The sequence below is a fragment of the Rattus norvegicus genome, chromosome 4, assembly GCF_021556685.1.
Source record: "Rattus norvegicus strain SHRSP/BbbUtx chromosome 4, alternate assembly SHRSP_T2T, whole genome shotgun sequence".
In the NCBI taxonomy this organism is placed as follows: domain Eukaryota; kingdom Metazoa; phylum Chordata; class Mammalia; order Rodentia; family Muridae; genus Rattus; species Rattus norvegicus.
The window spans coordinates 158,512,723-158,530,504 of record NC_141537.1 but is presented as its reverse complement, the minus strand read 5'-3'; the positions used below and the strand labels follow the sequence as shown (position 1 = coordinate 158,530,504).

General features: G+C 40.4%; 1 protein-coding gene across 1 annotated transcript in view; it reads right to left on the bottom strand.

Moving 5' to 3' along the window:
- The window catches only part of Clec4b2 (C-type lectin domain family 4, member B2), a 34,375-nt gene extending 18,276 nt beyond the window's left edge, over positions 1-16,099 (bottom strand). Inside the window, 3 exon segments of the mRNA NM_001005896.2 lie at positions 5,989-6,090; positions 15,457-15,546; positions 16,046-16,099. Of these exon segments, the coding sequence (NP_001005896.2) occupies positions 5,989-6,090; positions 15,457-15,546; positions 16,046-16,070 (217 nt within the window). The 5' untranslated portion in view covers positions 16,071-16,099.
- Positions 16,100-17,782: the final 1,683 nt, after the last annotated feature.

Sequence of the window (17,782 nt, the reverse complement as noted above, 5' to 3'; positions counted from 1 at the left end):
CAGCAAAGTGGCTGTGTATAAAATTAACTCAAAGAAGTCAGTAGCCTTCCTCTACACAAAAGAGAAACAAGCCGAGAAAAAAATTGGGGAAATGACACCCTTCATAATAGTCCCAAATAATATAAAATACCTCGGTGTGATTTTAACCAAGCAAGTAAAAGGTCTGTATGACAAGAACTTCAAACCTCTGAAGAAAGAAATTAAAGAAGACCTCAGAAGATGGAAAGATCTCCCATGCTCATGGATTGGCAGGATTAATACAGTAAAAATGGTGATTTTACCAAAAGAGATCTACAGATTCAATGCAATCCCCATCAAAATACCAATCCAATTCTTCAGAGGGTTAGACAGAAAAATTTTCAAATTCATCTGGAATAACAAAAAACCCAGGATAGCTAAAACTATCCTCAACAATAAAAGGACTTCTGGGGGCATCACTCTCCCTGAACTCAAGCAGTATTACAGAGCAATAGTGATAAAAACTGCATGGTATTGGTACAGAGACAGACAGATAGACCAATGGAATAGAATTGAAGACCCAGAAATGAACCCACACATCTATGGTCACTTGATTTTTGACAAAGGAGCCAAAACCATCTAATGGAAAAAAGACAGCATTTTCAGCAAATGGTGCTGGTTCAACTGGAGGTCAGCATGTAGAAGAATCCAGATTGATCCAGGCTTATCACCGTGTACAAAGCTTAAGTCCAAGTGAATCAAGGACCTCCACATCAAACCAGATACACTTAAACTAATAGAATAAAAAGTGGGGAAGGATCTCGAACATATGGGCACGGAAGAAAGTTTCCTGAACAAAACACCAATGGCTTATGCTCTAAGATCAAGAATCGACAAGTGGGATCTCATAAAACTGCAAAGCTTCTGTAAGGCACTTAAGACAACATGAGAACCAACAGATTTGGAAAGATCTTTACCAATCCTACAATAGATAGAGGGCTTATATCCAAAATATACAAATAACTCAAGAAGTTAGACCGCAGGGAGACAAATAACCCTATTAAAAAATGGGGTTCAGAGCTAAACAAAGAATTGACAGCTGAGGAATGCCAAATGGCTGAGAAACACCTAAAGAAATGTTCAACACCTTTAGTCATAAGGGAAATGCAAATCAAAACGACCCTGAGATTTTACCTCACACCAGTGAGAATGGCTAAGATCAAAAACTCAGGTGATAGCAAACGCTGGCGAGGATGTGGAGAAAGGGGAACTCTTCCTCCATTGTTGGTGGGATTGCAGACTGGTACAACCATTCTGCAAATCAGTCTGGAGATTCCTCAGAAAATTGGACATTGAATTCCCTGAGGACCCAGCTATACCTCTCTTAGGCATATACCCAAAAGACGCCCCAACATATAACAAAGACACGTGCTCCACTATGATCTTATCAGCCTTATTTATAATAGCCAGAAGCTGGAAAGAACCCAGATGCCCTTCAACAGAGGAATGGATATAGAAATTGTGGTACATCTACACAATGGAACATTACTCAGCTATCAAAAAAAATGATGAAATTCATAGGCAAATGGATGGAACTGGAAAATATCGTCCTGAGTGAGGTAACCCAGTCACAAAAAAACACACACGGTATGCACTCATTGATAAGTGGCTATTAGCCCAAATGCTTGAATTTTCTTAGATGCACAGAACACATGAAACTCAGGAGGGATGAGCAAAATGTGAATGCTTCACTCCTTCTTTAAAAAGGGGAACAAGAATACCCTTGTCAGGGAATAGGGAGGCAAAGATTAAAACAGAGGCAGAAGGAACACCCATTCAGAGCTTGCCCCACATTTGGCCCATACATATACAGCCACCCAATTAGACAAGATGGATGAAGCAAAGAATTGCAGGCTGACAGGAACCGGATGTAGATCTCTCCTGAGAGACACAGCCAGAATACAGCAAATACACAAGCGAATGCCATCAGCAAACCACTGAACTGAGAACGGGACCCCCATTGAAGGAATCAGAATGAACAACAATACCAAGCAACCAGAGCTTCCAGGGACTAAGCCACTACCCAAAGACTATACATGGACTGACTCTGGGCTCCAACCTCATAGGTAGCAATGAATAGCCTAGTAAGAGCACCAGTGTAAAGGGAAGCCCTTGGTCCTGCCAAGACTGAACCCCCAGTGAACGTGATTGTTGGGGGGAGGGTTATAATGGGAGAAGGATGGGGAGGGAAAGCTCATATAGAAGGGGAGGGGGAGGGATTTCGGGGATTTTGACCTGGAAACGGGGAAGGGGATTAACAATCTAAATGTAAATAAGAAATACTCAATTTAATAAAGATTAAAAAAAAAGATGAACTAGTGTCTGCAACTTTGTCTGGGAAGTGTTGTGCTAAGATACGTGTCCTAGAAAAGGTGACAACTAGAAATGTGGGTACCAAGTTGTCACCAAGGTGTGAGTGGCTCAAGCACATCGTGAGTGCTACGTGAAGAAGTTCCTCAAGTAGACACAAGCAGGATACAGAGCACATGTTGTGCCCCCTACCAAAAAAGATTCTTCTAAAGAGTTTTCTTTAATCAAGTATTGTTTTCTACTTAATATATCAGTATAAATGTAGTGAGATAATACTCTTATTTATTCATTACTTATCCTATGTTTCCATTTTGACTGATCGCCACTGACTGGCCCCTCTGGCTCTAGCTAAACTCAGGCATGTGTATGTGGTCAGTTACTAGTACATGCAATCCAGACTTTGAGGAAGAAGCCAGCTGGAATGACTAACAGTATGGCTCATACTCAGCCTCTGAGGAAGAGGAGACCAGTTGGAATGACTATCAGTATGGGTCACCTTTTATGAGTCCTTAGGATGGCCTGAGGTTGTTTACTTGGCAGCTTGGAGATTTACAAATTAAGGGTGACCATGAGCCAGGCTCTCAAAAAATCTAACTGGAGAGATAATTAGAGATGATTTTGCACATTTTCTTGGCCAGCTCAAACAGACTTCACTTTTTTAAAAAAAATGAACTGGGATAGTTGCAAAATCACATTACAATGATTTGTGAATACAAAAGTTAAGAATTGTGGTAATTTTTGCAAACCACCAATGCCACAGAGAAATATTATACCATTTCAAATAAAGAATTTCTGTAGACATATTTAGGTTATAGATAGTCCTTTATAGGAATCTGAAAATAAAATTATTAGGACCAAGAAATAAACAATAGGGCTAATTTGTAATCTGATAATGAGATAAGTGCCTGGAGAACATGAGAGGAGGCAGCTTTGAAATGTAAAAAGTATAGGATCAATGAAACAGATGATTGATGAGTATTGAGACCTAGTGATTAAAGGATCCAAGAAGTAGCATGTGACTTTAATATATTTATGACAAAAAATCAGCCACCATGAAATTGATCAAAGAGGTAGAGAATATATGATAAATTTTAGATGTAAGTTGGTAGATGTTGACTATAGTGTTAGGCATATTGAGTGGAACCTAATATGTTTGTGTTAAGTGGTCAGAAACAAAATCCCATACAAATAGGCAGCAGACAAGACCATAACAATCCTTGACTTCACTCAGGAAGAATTTGTATGAAGAGAAAGCATAATGACAGGATTGTAAGAACTGTTAAATTGTGAAGGGGAGAGTAGAGAGAGAAGAAATTATAAAAGACAAGAAGTGAAGGCCAAAAGGTGAGGCAAAACCAGACAGAGCAATGGTTCAAGGGCATGAAGGGAAAGAGAATTGGCCTCAAGTCCAATAACAAGAAGGACAATGAGTGCCCTGGGATATTACTGATGATCCATTTCAGAACTGATGTTGGAGAAATGAGGGAAGCAAAAAGTGATGGCATAAGGAGGACTAAGACCCAGGCAGGAAACTGATGATATTCAGATGTAGAGGAAGAGGCCAGTCAGTTTGATAATTAGTGAATGAAAGTGGTACATAGAGGAGCAACTCAATTGAAAATATGGGAATTTAGAGAAGAAAGCAATGCCTTGTAGATACTTAGTTTTTTTTCTTATTTCACATTCTAAAATAACCAATAACTACTCAGAAATAGAAAATCCCTTTTCCTCCCAACAAGAAAGTAATTTACATCCTTAAATATGACTATCTATCTTTGCTTCATCTCCTTGAAGAATTAGCATTTTCATTTTACATTCAATACTGAAGGGTGTGGTTCACTTTCATAGAACCATTATAAAGGACCCATCCTGCCTTTTAAGCTACTCATTTTTCTGTGAGTTCTAAAAGTGTCTATGGTTTCAAATTTAGAGGCTGAGGATTCCATTGATTATAGGGTGATGGGAACTGTAGTCATGCCCTGTCTACTTGGGTAATCTGGATGTCATAGATGTTTGTAACAGTAAATTTAAAAAAAAAAATGAACGGCATATTTCTATCACAAAAATGAGTGGGTTTGGTTCTGTTTTCTTCAAGTTTATTTTCAAAAGTACTCTCAACTTCTTGAAGAAAAAAGCTAAAAAGATAAAACTCACAATGATTTGAACTGCACAAAAAATGTTTCGCTCGTGAAAGGTAAGAAAGTACCTAAGTGTTTGGTTGCTGTTGTAGAGTGTAATAATTTCACCTAGATCTTTTTCTCTCTGTCACTGTTTCTCTCTTTCACTTGTTCTCTAATAAATTACATCCCAATCACCATTTCCCCTCCATCTCCTCCCAGTCACTGCCTCCCACCTCCCCTTCCTCCCAGATCCACACATCCTCTATTTTCCCCCAAAAAATGATGCCTCCCAGGGATATCCATAGAACCTGGCATAACAAGTTACAGTAAGAGTAGTTACCATACCTCATATCAAGGCTGAACAAAGTAATCCAGGAGGAGGAAAATGGTAACAAGAACAGGCCAAGTGTCAGAGACAACTCCACTCTACTATTACGAGTCCCACAAGAACACCAAGATAGATAAACATAATATGCCTGTAGAGAAACTAGTGCAAGTCTGTGTAAGTTCTGTGACTGCTGATTCAGCCTCTGTAAACCCTGTACTTAATTTATTCTATGGGCCATGTTTTCCTGGAATCTTTGACCCATCTGGATTCTATAATCTTTCCTCCCTTCTTTTTCTACATTCCCCAAGTTCTGTCTACTGTTTGGCTGTGGGCCTTTGCATCAGTTTCCATCAGTTGCTGGGTGAAGGCTTACTGATGAGAGTTGGGCTAGGCAAGGAACTATGAGTATAGCAGAAAATCATCAGGAATCATTTTACTGATTTTTTTTCCAGTGGTATTTGCTTCATTCCTAGGTTTCTGGGCTAGTCAGTCTTTAGTTCAGGTAGTGTACAAGGGCTCCCCTAGTGGCTTGTGTATCAAGTAGAACCAGTCATTGGCAGAGAACCTCTCCTCAACCACCAGACACACAGACCAGAAGGCCAGAGAGGAAACAGAAACCAAAAATATAAAACATCCATCCAACATAGACAAACTTGAAAATGAGCATCTAGACCTGTAATCCCTTAAACTAAATGCATGGACACCAGGGTAAGAACATAATCAGCATCCAAGGCAGTAAGTAGGTCATCACTGGAACCCAGATAATTTAATACAGCAAGAACTGAGAAACTACAGCAGCACAGCAAAAGCACAAGAAAAAGAACTTAGAACCAACTTTATGAAGATGATAGGTTTCCTTAAAGAGAAATTAAATAAGAATCCCTTAAAGAAATAAAGAAAAATACAAACAACATATATAAAGAGCACTTACACATATATACACAACACAAAAATACAGAGTACATACAAGCATAACACACACACATAAACACACACACTAATAAATCTTAGTGAACCCACATCATAACCTCTACTTCCTGCTTATTCTCCCCTCTCTTCTTCCCCATCTCCCTCCCTCCCCTTCTTTCTCACTTCCCTCTCCCTCCACTATTGCTCCCTTCTCTCTCTCTCTCTCTCTCTCTCTCTCTCTCTCTCTCTCTCTCTCTCTCTCTCTTTCTCTCGTCTGTCTAAAGAAATATTGTAACTCTTCACCTGAAACCATAGTCCCGTCACTGCAGCAGGTGAAATTAGAATTATATGTGTGAAGTTCAGACAGTCTTCTATTGGGCTTCTCCATCATGAATTGGTAAGTCACTGTAAACAAAGAAGGCAATGAGCATCATATAACCATCACTGAAGCCTCATGTCCTCTACCTGAACCAGTCCTCTCCCTCCATTATACATAGCCTGCTTTAGTCCAACATGGTTGCATGCAGTTCCAGAATAGAACTTGAGAAAGCCTAGAAAAGTTCTAGACATAGACCTTAACTAGGATTCCTACCATCTGCTTTCTCTCATGCAAGCTAGGTACTCCCAGCATAGAGGCTTGGCTCTTTTAAGATGCAGTAGAGCACTAAGGCTCCTAGGGATATCAGATCACCACAGCAGCTAAAGACTGAAAAGCCGATTTGGAATCAGTATTGTAAATGCTAATAGGCAATCCCCAGAGGAAAGAGTTTAAGAAAAATGAAATGTAAAATAAGACATTACATTAGAAATTGGTAAATGAAAAATAAGTAAACACACACATAAAAGGTATAGTCTCTGAAGAAGAGAAAAAGAAGTGTTTTGAAAGATGCATAGATGCTAAAGAAAGTTAAAAAAGAAAAAGAAAAAATATACAGTAATAGATAGAAATATTAACTTTGAAAATAATAAACTGAATTCTCCCAAGATGGAGAGAAAAAGTAGGTAAAAATGTTTTCTATATGTGCATAGACACCGAATTATAGAAGAAATAAAAAAAACAAATGTAAAAAGGCAAAAAGATTAGTAACAATATAATAAAATGATGGAATAATTAATAAGAAAGTTAAATAAAAATAAGGAATAAGCCACATAAACCTCAGGAAAAGATACATATAGTGTGTCATATCCCATATAGTGCTACCTTAGATTGGTTAAAAATATAAATAGACAATGAAACCTTAAATAATTTAATTTTGACCAGCTTAATGGCAGCTGTGGATCATTACAATTCTCGTCATTCACCTTTTATTTTTAATAGCCATATTGGCTATCTGTACACTCTCAGAAAAGCTTTAGAGATATAAATACAAATGAAGAATAACTGATAGAGTGGAACTAAAACAAGAGCCTACAGTGCTACCATATAATGAAATTAAAGAAGGTCTTGTCCAGTTACTTTTTGAAAATAACAGCAGACGATATACATCCCCAAGATTATGAAGAATTTGGATGGCACCCCATGAACATGTTAGATTTAAAACATTTAAGGATATGATATGCTTTCACCATGTGTGAAACAGACATTACATTCTTGGGTGGCTCAATAAATCACATCTCTCAGATGGTATTCAACAAAACAGAGTTTGTGCATACACATTTTTGGACTGAAGCAAGGGATATATAGTTTTGGAGAAGGAGTTAGGAGTATCCAGGGTGGGCAAAGGTCACGAGCTGAAAGCTAAGGTACTGAGATGCTGACTTAGCAATCCAGGAATCTCAGGTTTGCTGAATGAGCTTGGGGTGAGGAACAGAAAAGGGGAATGGACCTGAAATTCCTCATTGGATCGCTGATATTATGACATTACTCAGGTAAGCAGTATGGAGTCCAGGATCTCCCGGGTAAAGAAGAAGAAAATATATAACCTTAGGTATTTTTAGGCACAAAATGAACAGACAACAATGAAGACAAGACAAGTAGCCCAGTGATCTAGCCTCATGGACTGCCTCAGTAGTTATGTCCTCAAAAATGGCATCCAGGACAATTTCAAAACACCTAGCTAAGATGGTCGAGGCTCAAATTGTTCCAGACAGGACTTCAGTTAAGGTCTGCAATATCCCATCACACAGAAACTGGATAGTAAATTACATAACAGGTTGCCCAGGACGTATTTCAAGTTTCTTAAGAGGAGCAAGTGGCTAGCTGTTAATATTCTTGGTCAGGGAGTAAACACAGAAAAGAAGGTTATATTCAGGGGTTTCTTTCTTTCATTTTTGCCATTTTCTTCTTTTACTTCTATCTAATGTTAAGGAAAGGGAAGGGAAAGGAGAATAAAAGAAGGTAGAATGTAGAAAGATGAGATAAAATGTATATCATTGACTCTACTTCATACTTAACTGTATCAACAAGCCAAATATTGTACATTGGTGTGGAATTTTTTATAAATAGAAATACAAAGTTATATTTTTCTACAATATACTGTATATATGTTCCAACTCTTCATTAAGGTATTTGTCTTTGAGCCAAGACCACAGGGTATGAATATTCCTGGTTTCAAGTATTCAGAGACCATCGTCAGCTGAAAGGTTCAGTTCTGAGACCAGGAAGGGGTGTTAGCAAAAGTGAAGACACTGAGCTCTTCTCAACTTTCTAGCATGGGGCCCAAAATAGCTCCAATTTTATGTAGTTTATGTGGTTATACAATCATAATCCTGTGATGTCTGTGGTTATTTTATTAAAATAAATCATAACATCAGCGTTAAAAAAGCCCCATCAATATACAAAGCCGGTCGACACCTCTGTCTCCTGCGCAGGATACGTGTCGACCCGGAGATCCCCATAATAGATCTCCGTAATAAACCTCGCCTTTGCTTATTACATCCAAAATGGTCTCTCTGTGTCTGGGGTCCGTTATTTCCCGCGACTTTAGAAAGGGTCTCTCTTCGGGGATCTTTCATTTTGGGGGCTCGTCCGGGATCTTCGCGACCACCCCAGACTCCGAAGACCCCTTGGAGGTCTTCTTTACCACTGAGGAAAGACAGAATCCTACTAGAGGCCAGAAAGAATGTTCCAGACATGGATGGAAGGCCCTCACTCCTGACTGTTGACTTCAATACCCCTGAAGGTAGGGAGTGCTCCGGGTCTGCCCCCAGGCTCCAAGGGTGGGTCTCCTAGGGGCTGGAAAATGCCCCACCAATCTGGCTAAGATAAGGAAAGGATATGAAGAGAAAGTTACAGAAATTTGAAGGGTTAAGCTAAGTTGCTGAGAGTTAGTATAAGTTACAGAGAAAGTAAGGTTAAACAAAGAGAAAGAGAAAGAGAAAGAGAAAAGAAGGTAAAAAAAGCAGGAAGCTAAAAGAGACAAAAAGAAGAGGAAGCTGGAGAGTTAAAGAGAGATAAAAGACAAGAGAGGAACATATACTGGCCATAGTAGTTAGGGAACCTAGGAAGACAGTACCTGGCAACAGAAGAGAATTCCTGGCTAAAGATCAGTGTGCCTAATACAAAGAAAAAGGACACTGAGTCAGGGACTGCCCCAGAAAGAACAAGAGGGGCCACTGGAGAGCTTCTTGGTCCTAGAGTGCTGGCTATATACAGAGATAGAAGAGAAGTGTGGATACAGGGACCCAATGCTCTGTGCTCCTATGCCCCCCCCCAGTGGGCCAATATCCAAAGACCTTGAGTACAGGGGACTAGTGCCAACAAACAATACTTATGGACTGCCCGAAGAACAGTGGACCTTGGTGTGGGCCGGGTAACCCACTAATTCATGGTCATCCCTGACTGCCCCCATCCCTTGCTCATGAGAAATTTGCTTTCCAAAATGGCTTGCGTGGGCTGAAGGGTGAGGCCATGTATATGCATATCTGCAGACTGTGTACGTGGGGCTTAAGACCTGTCTCAGTACACCAGTACCTGATGCTGGGAGATGTGTGGCTTAGTGCCGTTCTGCCTGGAACACACCGTTCCTGCCAGCCAGGCACTGGCAATTATCACCCAATCCAGGACTTAAACTGTGATAGAGTGGCTGATATTTTGCCTTTGAATAGAATGTCCCAAAAGATGGGACCACTGGTCAGCTGTGATGGACTAGATTCTCCACCGGTTGGGGACTTGCTGCCCAATCCTGACCTGGAGCCACTGCAACATGAGTGTCAAGCACTGGCAGAAGCCCATGGGTGGAGGAAAGACCTCTGCGACTGGTTGATTGACCCCTGCTGAAAGCCGAGGCTACCTTGTCTACAGACGGGAACAGTTCTCTTCATGAAGATCAGAGATAAGTGGGTGCTGCCATGGTGGACAACACAATGTCATCTGGGATGGCTGAACCTCAACCCCCCAGCACATCAGTGCCGCAGATGCCTTTGCCATCTTTTGGATGCCCTGGTGAAGCCAACAACTGTGAGTATTATTCATTGCTCAGGATATCAGGAGGGAAGAGATTCAGTGGCATGGGGCAGTAACAAAGCAGATAAAGTGGCTCGGGAAATGGCTATGCAGGAGCCTATCCTGGTTACAGGCCTGTAACAGACAGCCACTGGGAACTGGGATTGGACTAAGGGATGGCCTCACTTAGAATGTACAACAGAAGAAAAGGCCCAAATTGCTTAAATGAAAAAAAAAATATTCCTCAGAGAACAAAGAAAAGACTCACTTTGCCAAATACAGAAATGGACTCATTTAGGAGATAAAAAGTTTGTCCAAGTAGTTAAGTGTATGTAATAGACTTTAAGATTTTAGCCAGAGAGGCAGTAAAAAGTATAAGGTATGTCAATAAGTGAACGCTTAGCAAGCAAACAGGGCAAAGAGACCTAGAGAGTTTAGTGAAAAGTCGAAGTGAACTTCACTGAGATAAAACCAGGAAAATATGATCACAAGTATCTCCTAGTGCTTGTAGATACTTTTTCAGGAATAGATAGAAGCTTTCCTCACCAAGCAAGAGATGGCCTCGGTAGTCATCAAGAAGATACTGGACGAAATCTTCCCCAGGTCTGGAGTGGCCAAGGTAACCTGGTCAGACAATGGCCCTACTTTCGTTGCCAAGGTAAGCCAGGGTGTGGCCAAGTATTTAGAGGTCGATTGGAAATTACATTGTATTTACAGACCTCAAAGTTCAGGACAGGTAGAGTAAATAAATAAAACTCTAAAAGAGATCCTGACCAAATTGACCATGGAGACTGGCACAGACTGGGTGGCACTCCTTCCCTCTTGCTCTCTTCAGAGCAAGAAATACCCCTTCCAGATTCAGCCTTACCCCCTTTGAGATCTTATATGGGGCCTCAGCTCCCCTGACTGTATTAGATGATGTTACTGAACCAACATGTCATAGTAATAATGATTTGTATGCCAGGCTAAAAGACCTACAGGTGATACAGAAAGAAATCTGCTCAGAGCTGGCAGCAGCCTATGCCCCGGGGACCCCCGAGACATCTCATCAGTTCCAGGTCGGAGACTCGGCTACATACGATGGCACTGAACCCAGATACTCACTGGAAAGGACCGTACCTGGTGCTGCTGACCACCCTGACAACCGTCGGTTCTCAGCCCTCACCAGCCGTGTACTAGCTGTTGGGGCTGAGAGCTGGGACCTAGAGGGAAACTCAGATCTTCAAAAAGCTCCCTAGACTTAATTTCATGTTTGCCCTGGGTTCTATCAAGATAGGTGTGGGGATAGGCTTGATTTCTATTACAAATGATGTAACATTGCATATGTTAGTACTCCTAACACTTCTTGGGACTGTGCCTCAGGGATCACAATCTGTATAAGTTTAGAAGTTCTAAAAGCTAGTCATGACCTTGGTGTGTAGGTTTAAATAGTGTCCAGATTGGAATCCTGATGCTAAAGACTTAGTAAGACAAAAAAAAAGAGTTGAGAATTACTTAAGGCTATCTAGGTGCTGCAAGGGCAGCACAAGGACATCTGCCATTGCCCTGCAATGCAAGGCTTATAGAGAATTCAGAACTGCCATTGACTCAGATATAAAAAGAGTGAAAGACTTTTTAGCTGACCTCCAAGAATACCTAACCTCCCTCTCAGAGGTAGTCCTTCAGAATAGGAGAAGATTAGACCTGATATTCCTTAAAGAAGGAGCCTGTGTGCTACACTGAAAGAATGTTGCTTCTATGCAGACCATTCAGGAGTAATTAAAGACTCCATGAATAAACTTAGAGAAAGGTTAGACAAAAGACAGAGAAGCGCATCAGGGATGGTTCGAGAGCTGGTTTAGTAGATCTCCTTGGATGACTACTCTGATATCTTCCCTTATGGGACCCTTCTTAGTTTTGCTTCTGCTTCTGATTTTAGGTCCATGTGTGTTAAAGAAACTAGTTAATAGGTTTGACTCCTACAAAAAGATAGACGCTCAACAAGGTTGGTTTGAGTCTTGGTTCACTTGGTCTCCCTGGATGACTACCCTACTCTCTGCTATATGGTTGGGCCATTACTAATAATTTTCTTGGTTTTAGTTTTTGGACCCTGCGTGACAAACAGGTTAATTGCTTTTGTTAAAAATCGAGTGAGTGCAGTGTGGTTGATGGTTCTGAGACAACAGTACCAGTCAGGACAACTGGTGAGACCAAATAGGAGATTTGATATCAAAATTCTAAGATTAGAATTACTTAGTAGAAGAAGAGGGGAATGAAAGGAATATACAGATTTAAGGTTTAAAAATATGAAGTTAAAAGAATAAGTTTCAAAATTCAGACTCAGGGCTAAACACTGTGAAAAGCAAGTCCAGGCAGCCCCGCCCTGCCGCTAGGACTAACAGACCATAAAGATAAAGAAAAGGAATGTGGGAACCAGCCCGAGTTATCAGGACTGACCCAAACCATCTGGCAGAAGGGCACCTCCCCCAGCTTACTCAGAGTCACACCTTAACCAGATGTCCTTCAAACCCTGATACGCCCCTAGCTTCTAAAATCCTGTATGCTCCAGTCAATACGTACTCTCCAGCTGTGCTGTAATCTCACTGTATGTTTAAATGAGCCAATCACTTATAGCCATGCCAGAAATTAGCCAATTGTGTGTAACCGCGCCAAACCCCCTAGCCTTCCCTATATAAACCCCTGACTTCTTTTGAGCTTCGGGGTCGACACCTCTGTCTCCTGCGCAGGATACGTGTCGACCCGGAGATCCCCATAATAGATCTCCGTAATAAACCTTGCCTTTGCTTATTACATCCAAATATATATATATATATATATATATATATATATATATATATATATATATATATATATACACACACACAAAGCCCTCAACATTTTTCCTCCTTCCACTTCCCACTGGGTAAACCACCCCCTAACCTTATTTTGAGCTACAAAGTACAATTTCAACAAGCCAAAATTAAATGTTTAGCCTGGTATGTCCTATAAAAAGCTGGTAGCAAATGTAGTTACACAGTTACACAAGGTGAGAGATAGATTAAACATTCATGAGTATAAATCTAGCTATCAGATAGTTAACCCTCTTTCACAATACCATTTTTAATTGTGGACAGAAAAGTGTTCCTTGTACCAAGCAAAGTTTTCTGACATGTACCTATCAAGTCCTCATATTATCTTTCTAAGAACTGTTTCCAAGTCCCTATTGATCAGACATAAGTTCCCTATTTTCTAAGACTCTGTTGATCAGACATAGCTTCCCCATTTTAAATCTTTGTTTCTCAGACACAGCTTCCTCATTTGATATCTCTGTTGATCAGACACAGCTTCCTCAGAACAGCTATGCAAGCAGGACACACTGTTTTCTATAGCAGTCACAGGCTTACTCACTGTGGCTGTAGCAGTTTCTCTCGGGACATGATAACATGCCCCAAAATACCCATGTTTAAAGATCACATCTGGAAAATAAACACATGCAAAAGTAGGACAGGAGAGTTTTACCCCTCAAAAGGTTATTGAGAAAAACGTAGATTCATCCACAGAGCTTTCAGCATGAGTGATCCCAGCCTTGCCTAAGACCAACAAAGTAAAAGAAAATATTGCTACGAGTATAGACAGCATAGTAAAAGCAAGGAGAGCTTGTAGCACATGCAACCGAGGTAACAACCTTATAATCTACCAAGTTAACCATAGGTTATTCTTGAGTTTTATTCTTTTGCTAGGTATTGTAATGCTAAACTCTGGCCACAAAAGGCCTGGTTGTCACCAGGAGACAACAGGATCCTCATGTAGACCCAAATGAGACTATGTGAATTATCTCTCAAGTTATCCCTCATTCATGAATAAAGATGCTTACAACCTATATCTAAGCAGAATTGAGACAGGCAGGGTTTGGGGTTTGAGGAGAACCACGAAGAGGGAGAAGGTGGGGAGAAGAGAAAGGTGAAGCATGAAACGATAGCCATGATGGCTGGCCAATCAGAGATATGGGAGGCCCAGATGGAACATAGCAAGTTGTAAGTCAGGGCTATTGACAAGGAAGTAGACATAATAGCATAGAGGATGGATATCTGCCCAGCCCTAGTACTGATTAAGGCTTATTATAAATATAAAGGTTATATGTCCTTTATCTTTGAACTTGATGATCAAAGGCAGAGTAAAAACCCCCGATTGAGATTAAATACTTTCTACAACAGGTCATCCCCAAGTGGGAAAAACTTTCCATGGGCCTGGCCACAATAGAGTTCCATCACTGAAGCATTCAGATGCTGTTCCCTGAAGATTCTGCATGGCCACCACCACAGTTCAGAATAAATTAAACATGAAGACTTCTACCTGGGGTGGATTTGATCAAAATACATTGTATAAAAATACATAAGTTTCAAAGATCCAATAAAAACACTTCTAAGTTAACATTTTGTTCATGAGTATGCACACCAAACTATCGACAAACATGAGTTTTCTTTGCTAATTTAAGCAAATGTTTCTAGGTCATGGTTTGGGTCCTGAACTTTGGTTCCACAAACAGCGAAATAACTATCCTTAATGACCACAATCCACACCTTTAGCTTGACTGTGCTAATTAAGCCAGATTGCACTTCAGTGAGAAGATGTCTTTGGATCACTGAGGAGACTGCAGACATGAAGGACTTGGGGTAAGTCACTTCCTCTCTTTAGACCATGTAGTAACTACTGTGATAATTCTCACACCAAAATTAGAAGCAGATGTAGACTGCAAAAAACATCACTAAAACTTCTCACACAATAGACTTCAGATGTTGCTTTACAGGAGGATAAAATAGGCAGAAATACTTTATTTCTTCAATTATCACTATTTTATTTGGTTACTTTTTCCTCCTGTATTGAGGAAAAATTCCATATGAATCAGATTCTGAGCTGTCAACAATGAAACATCAATTGGATTTGCATTCCCAATATGGAGGTGTTGTGAGAAGAAACTGTGATTACTGAAAGGCACTATCTAAGATGATGGTTATAAATAACATGTGCTAACACAGCTGGTCAAGGAAAAGGAACCTTAGACAACTCTGTGGTCAAAAGGTAGGGAAAAGAACAACAAGGAAAAGAAGTTGAGAAAAGCATGACACTGCATGTAAGGATGGAACAGATAATGTGGTTAAAAGAAAACCCTTGGTCTGGTGATGGTATGGCATCCTTTTAATTCCAGCGCTTGAAAGACAGAGGAAAGTGGATCTCTGTGAGTTCATTGTCAGGGCCATGGAGAGAATATCAGGACAGCAACAGACTACACAGAGAAACTATCTTAGAAACTCAAAAAAACAAAAAAACAAAAAAAAACAAAAAAAGAGCCCTGTGAGTCTCTGTGGAAGAGAGTGTCCAAAAGAGACACCAGTCAGTGAAGAACTTACCCACACAGCTCATGATAAAGCAGGTGCTGAGGAGTAACATGGAAATCACAGCAGCTGACCAGAGTCTCAGAGTCCAGCATCCTCCCTTACCTGTCAGATAGCAAGCATATATACTCACCACAGGACCAAAAGCTTAGAGCTATTGACAACCAGAAAGACTGCTCAGAATATTTCCAAAGAAGGAGTAAAGAGTTGCCAAAGCTCTAGAGTATACGTTAAAGACAGTTATAAAATACACTCATACACACACACACACACACACACACACACACACACACACACACACAAACTTCAGAAACATTTCTCCCTCAGGCTTCTGAAATTTTTATAACATTTTACTTTCATCTTAAGTTTCACATTTTTTCATTGATATCCTATCTTTTTATATACCTCTTCAATATTTGGTTTCTTATTTATTTATGGTTCCTGTCTCTGAGTTATTATACTTCCTTCAAACCCTAGTGACTCTGCTGTCTTGATCCACTCCATCACTTCAGACTGCCAACTTGTCTGGGTCGTTAGCCCAGTCACCTTCTCACTGTATCACACATTCACACTCTCTTCCTGGGCCAAAGAATGCCCATCTCACCTTGGGGCAGTTTTTCCTGCATCATTATTGAGGCGTATATTCAGAAGGTCAAGGACTTCTTGTATATGTCTCTTTGAGGTATGACCCAGGGACCTGTCTCTTTTCAAAAAGGCTGGAGCTCAGAGTCAAGCTTCTCATGCTCTAGATGGCCAATGTTGCATAGATAGAAGTCACTAATGGTTTAAGGAAATCAGAAAGAGGAAATTGAGAAACATTTCTGAAATTGTTCCTGAAAACTCTCAGAAGGTTCTCATAACTTGTTCAGTTACTAGTGTGGAAATATGTTCCACCTCACAATAAATTTTTCTGTAAACCTTATTTACAGTCATTGTTCTTTACAAAACTTTACGTAGTTTATTTATTTGTATAAGGCTTAACTCATATAGTAAACAGGGTTCTAGGAAACAGTAAAAAGTTTGAATGAGTAGAACTTAGATGTTATGAGTTAATGCAGTAAACAATAATAAGCCCATGGATGCTGGGAGAGGGTAAAGTGGTTGGGAGATACATGTTTGAAATGCCAACATTGGAGATTAGAGACAGGTGGATCACTGGAAGCTTCTTGTCCAGCCTAATTGCTCCAAAACCACAAGAGACCCTGCCTCAAAGGAAGTTGATAGTGTTCCTGGGAACTACATCTGAGGTTGTCCTTAAATGGAAATAAAAGGAAGACATGACTAAGGGATATATATATATATATATATATATATATATATATATATATATATATTCACCAGAGGCATCTGTATTGTTCCAGAATGTACCAGGCCATTGCTGGGTGGTCGAAGGAGGGCACAGGAACCAAGGGTGAAAGGACCAGGAGAGAGCAAAGAGACCAGGAGATCAAAAGAACTAAGTAGAAAATGGCTGTGTAATGTGGGGAAGAGAAGCTGAGGTCTAGCCTAGTACTTGGACTGGAGAGTACAGGGTAGAGGCAGGCTATGCCAGTCAAAATGTCTGTGGGACAGGAACTGCCATTGCTGAGGCAGGCTGCTGAACAGCTTGCATTAATATGTTAATAGGCACCTCAGTTAGCTGTTTGTTCTGACTGGAGACCTAGCAGTCCTCACTCCTTCACACATTTGTGGACCTGCATGCACATGAATACACATACATTTAATACACACACACACACACACACACACACACACACACACACACACACACACACATTCCTCTCTGTTATCTTTACAATCCACCTTTGCATTCTTTGAAAACAAGCAATTGATTTGTGGTCTGTTTTCATGTGGGGCATTACTAGTAATGTGATTGGAGAGTAATGCTGTAGCCTGCTCCTCTGATAGGATTTAAAATCCTTAGGCTTGAAATTGTTTCCTGGAAAGAAGGAACCAGGCAGATCTTGTCCAATATAACAAAATCTAGCTTACATGGGGCAGAAGTCCACTGGTAACAGTTTATGAAGTTTCTCATTAGGTTTGTAGAAGTGAAGAGGGGTGTGATATCAGAGGCAAGCTCCATAGAATCTGTTATCTCTTCCTTTACACACACTCTCTGGAACCTTCCCTCTACTATCCTCAGTGACACATGCAATATCATGAGGAAGCAGTCTCCTATGAAGCACAAAATGGTATTAAGATACAGAACATACACAGTTCTCTGCACCCAAATCCCGTGGGAGGGAGACCTAAACCTTCAGAGAGGCAGACACGCCTGGGAAACCAGAAGAGTCTACACTTGGCCCACATCTCTGATTCCAGAGGAAAACACCAAATGCCA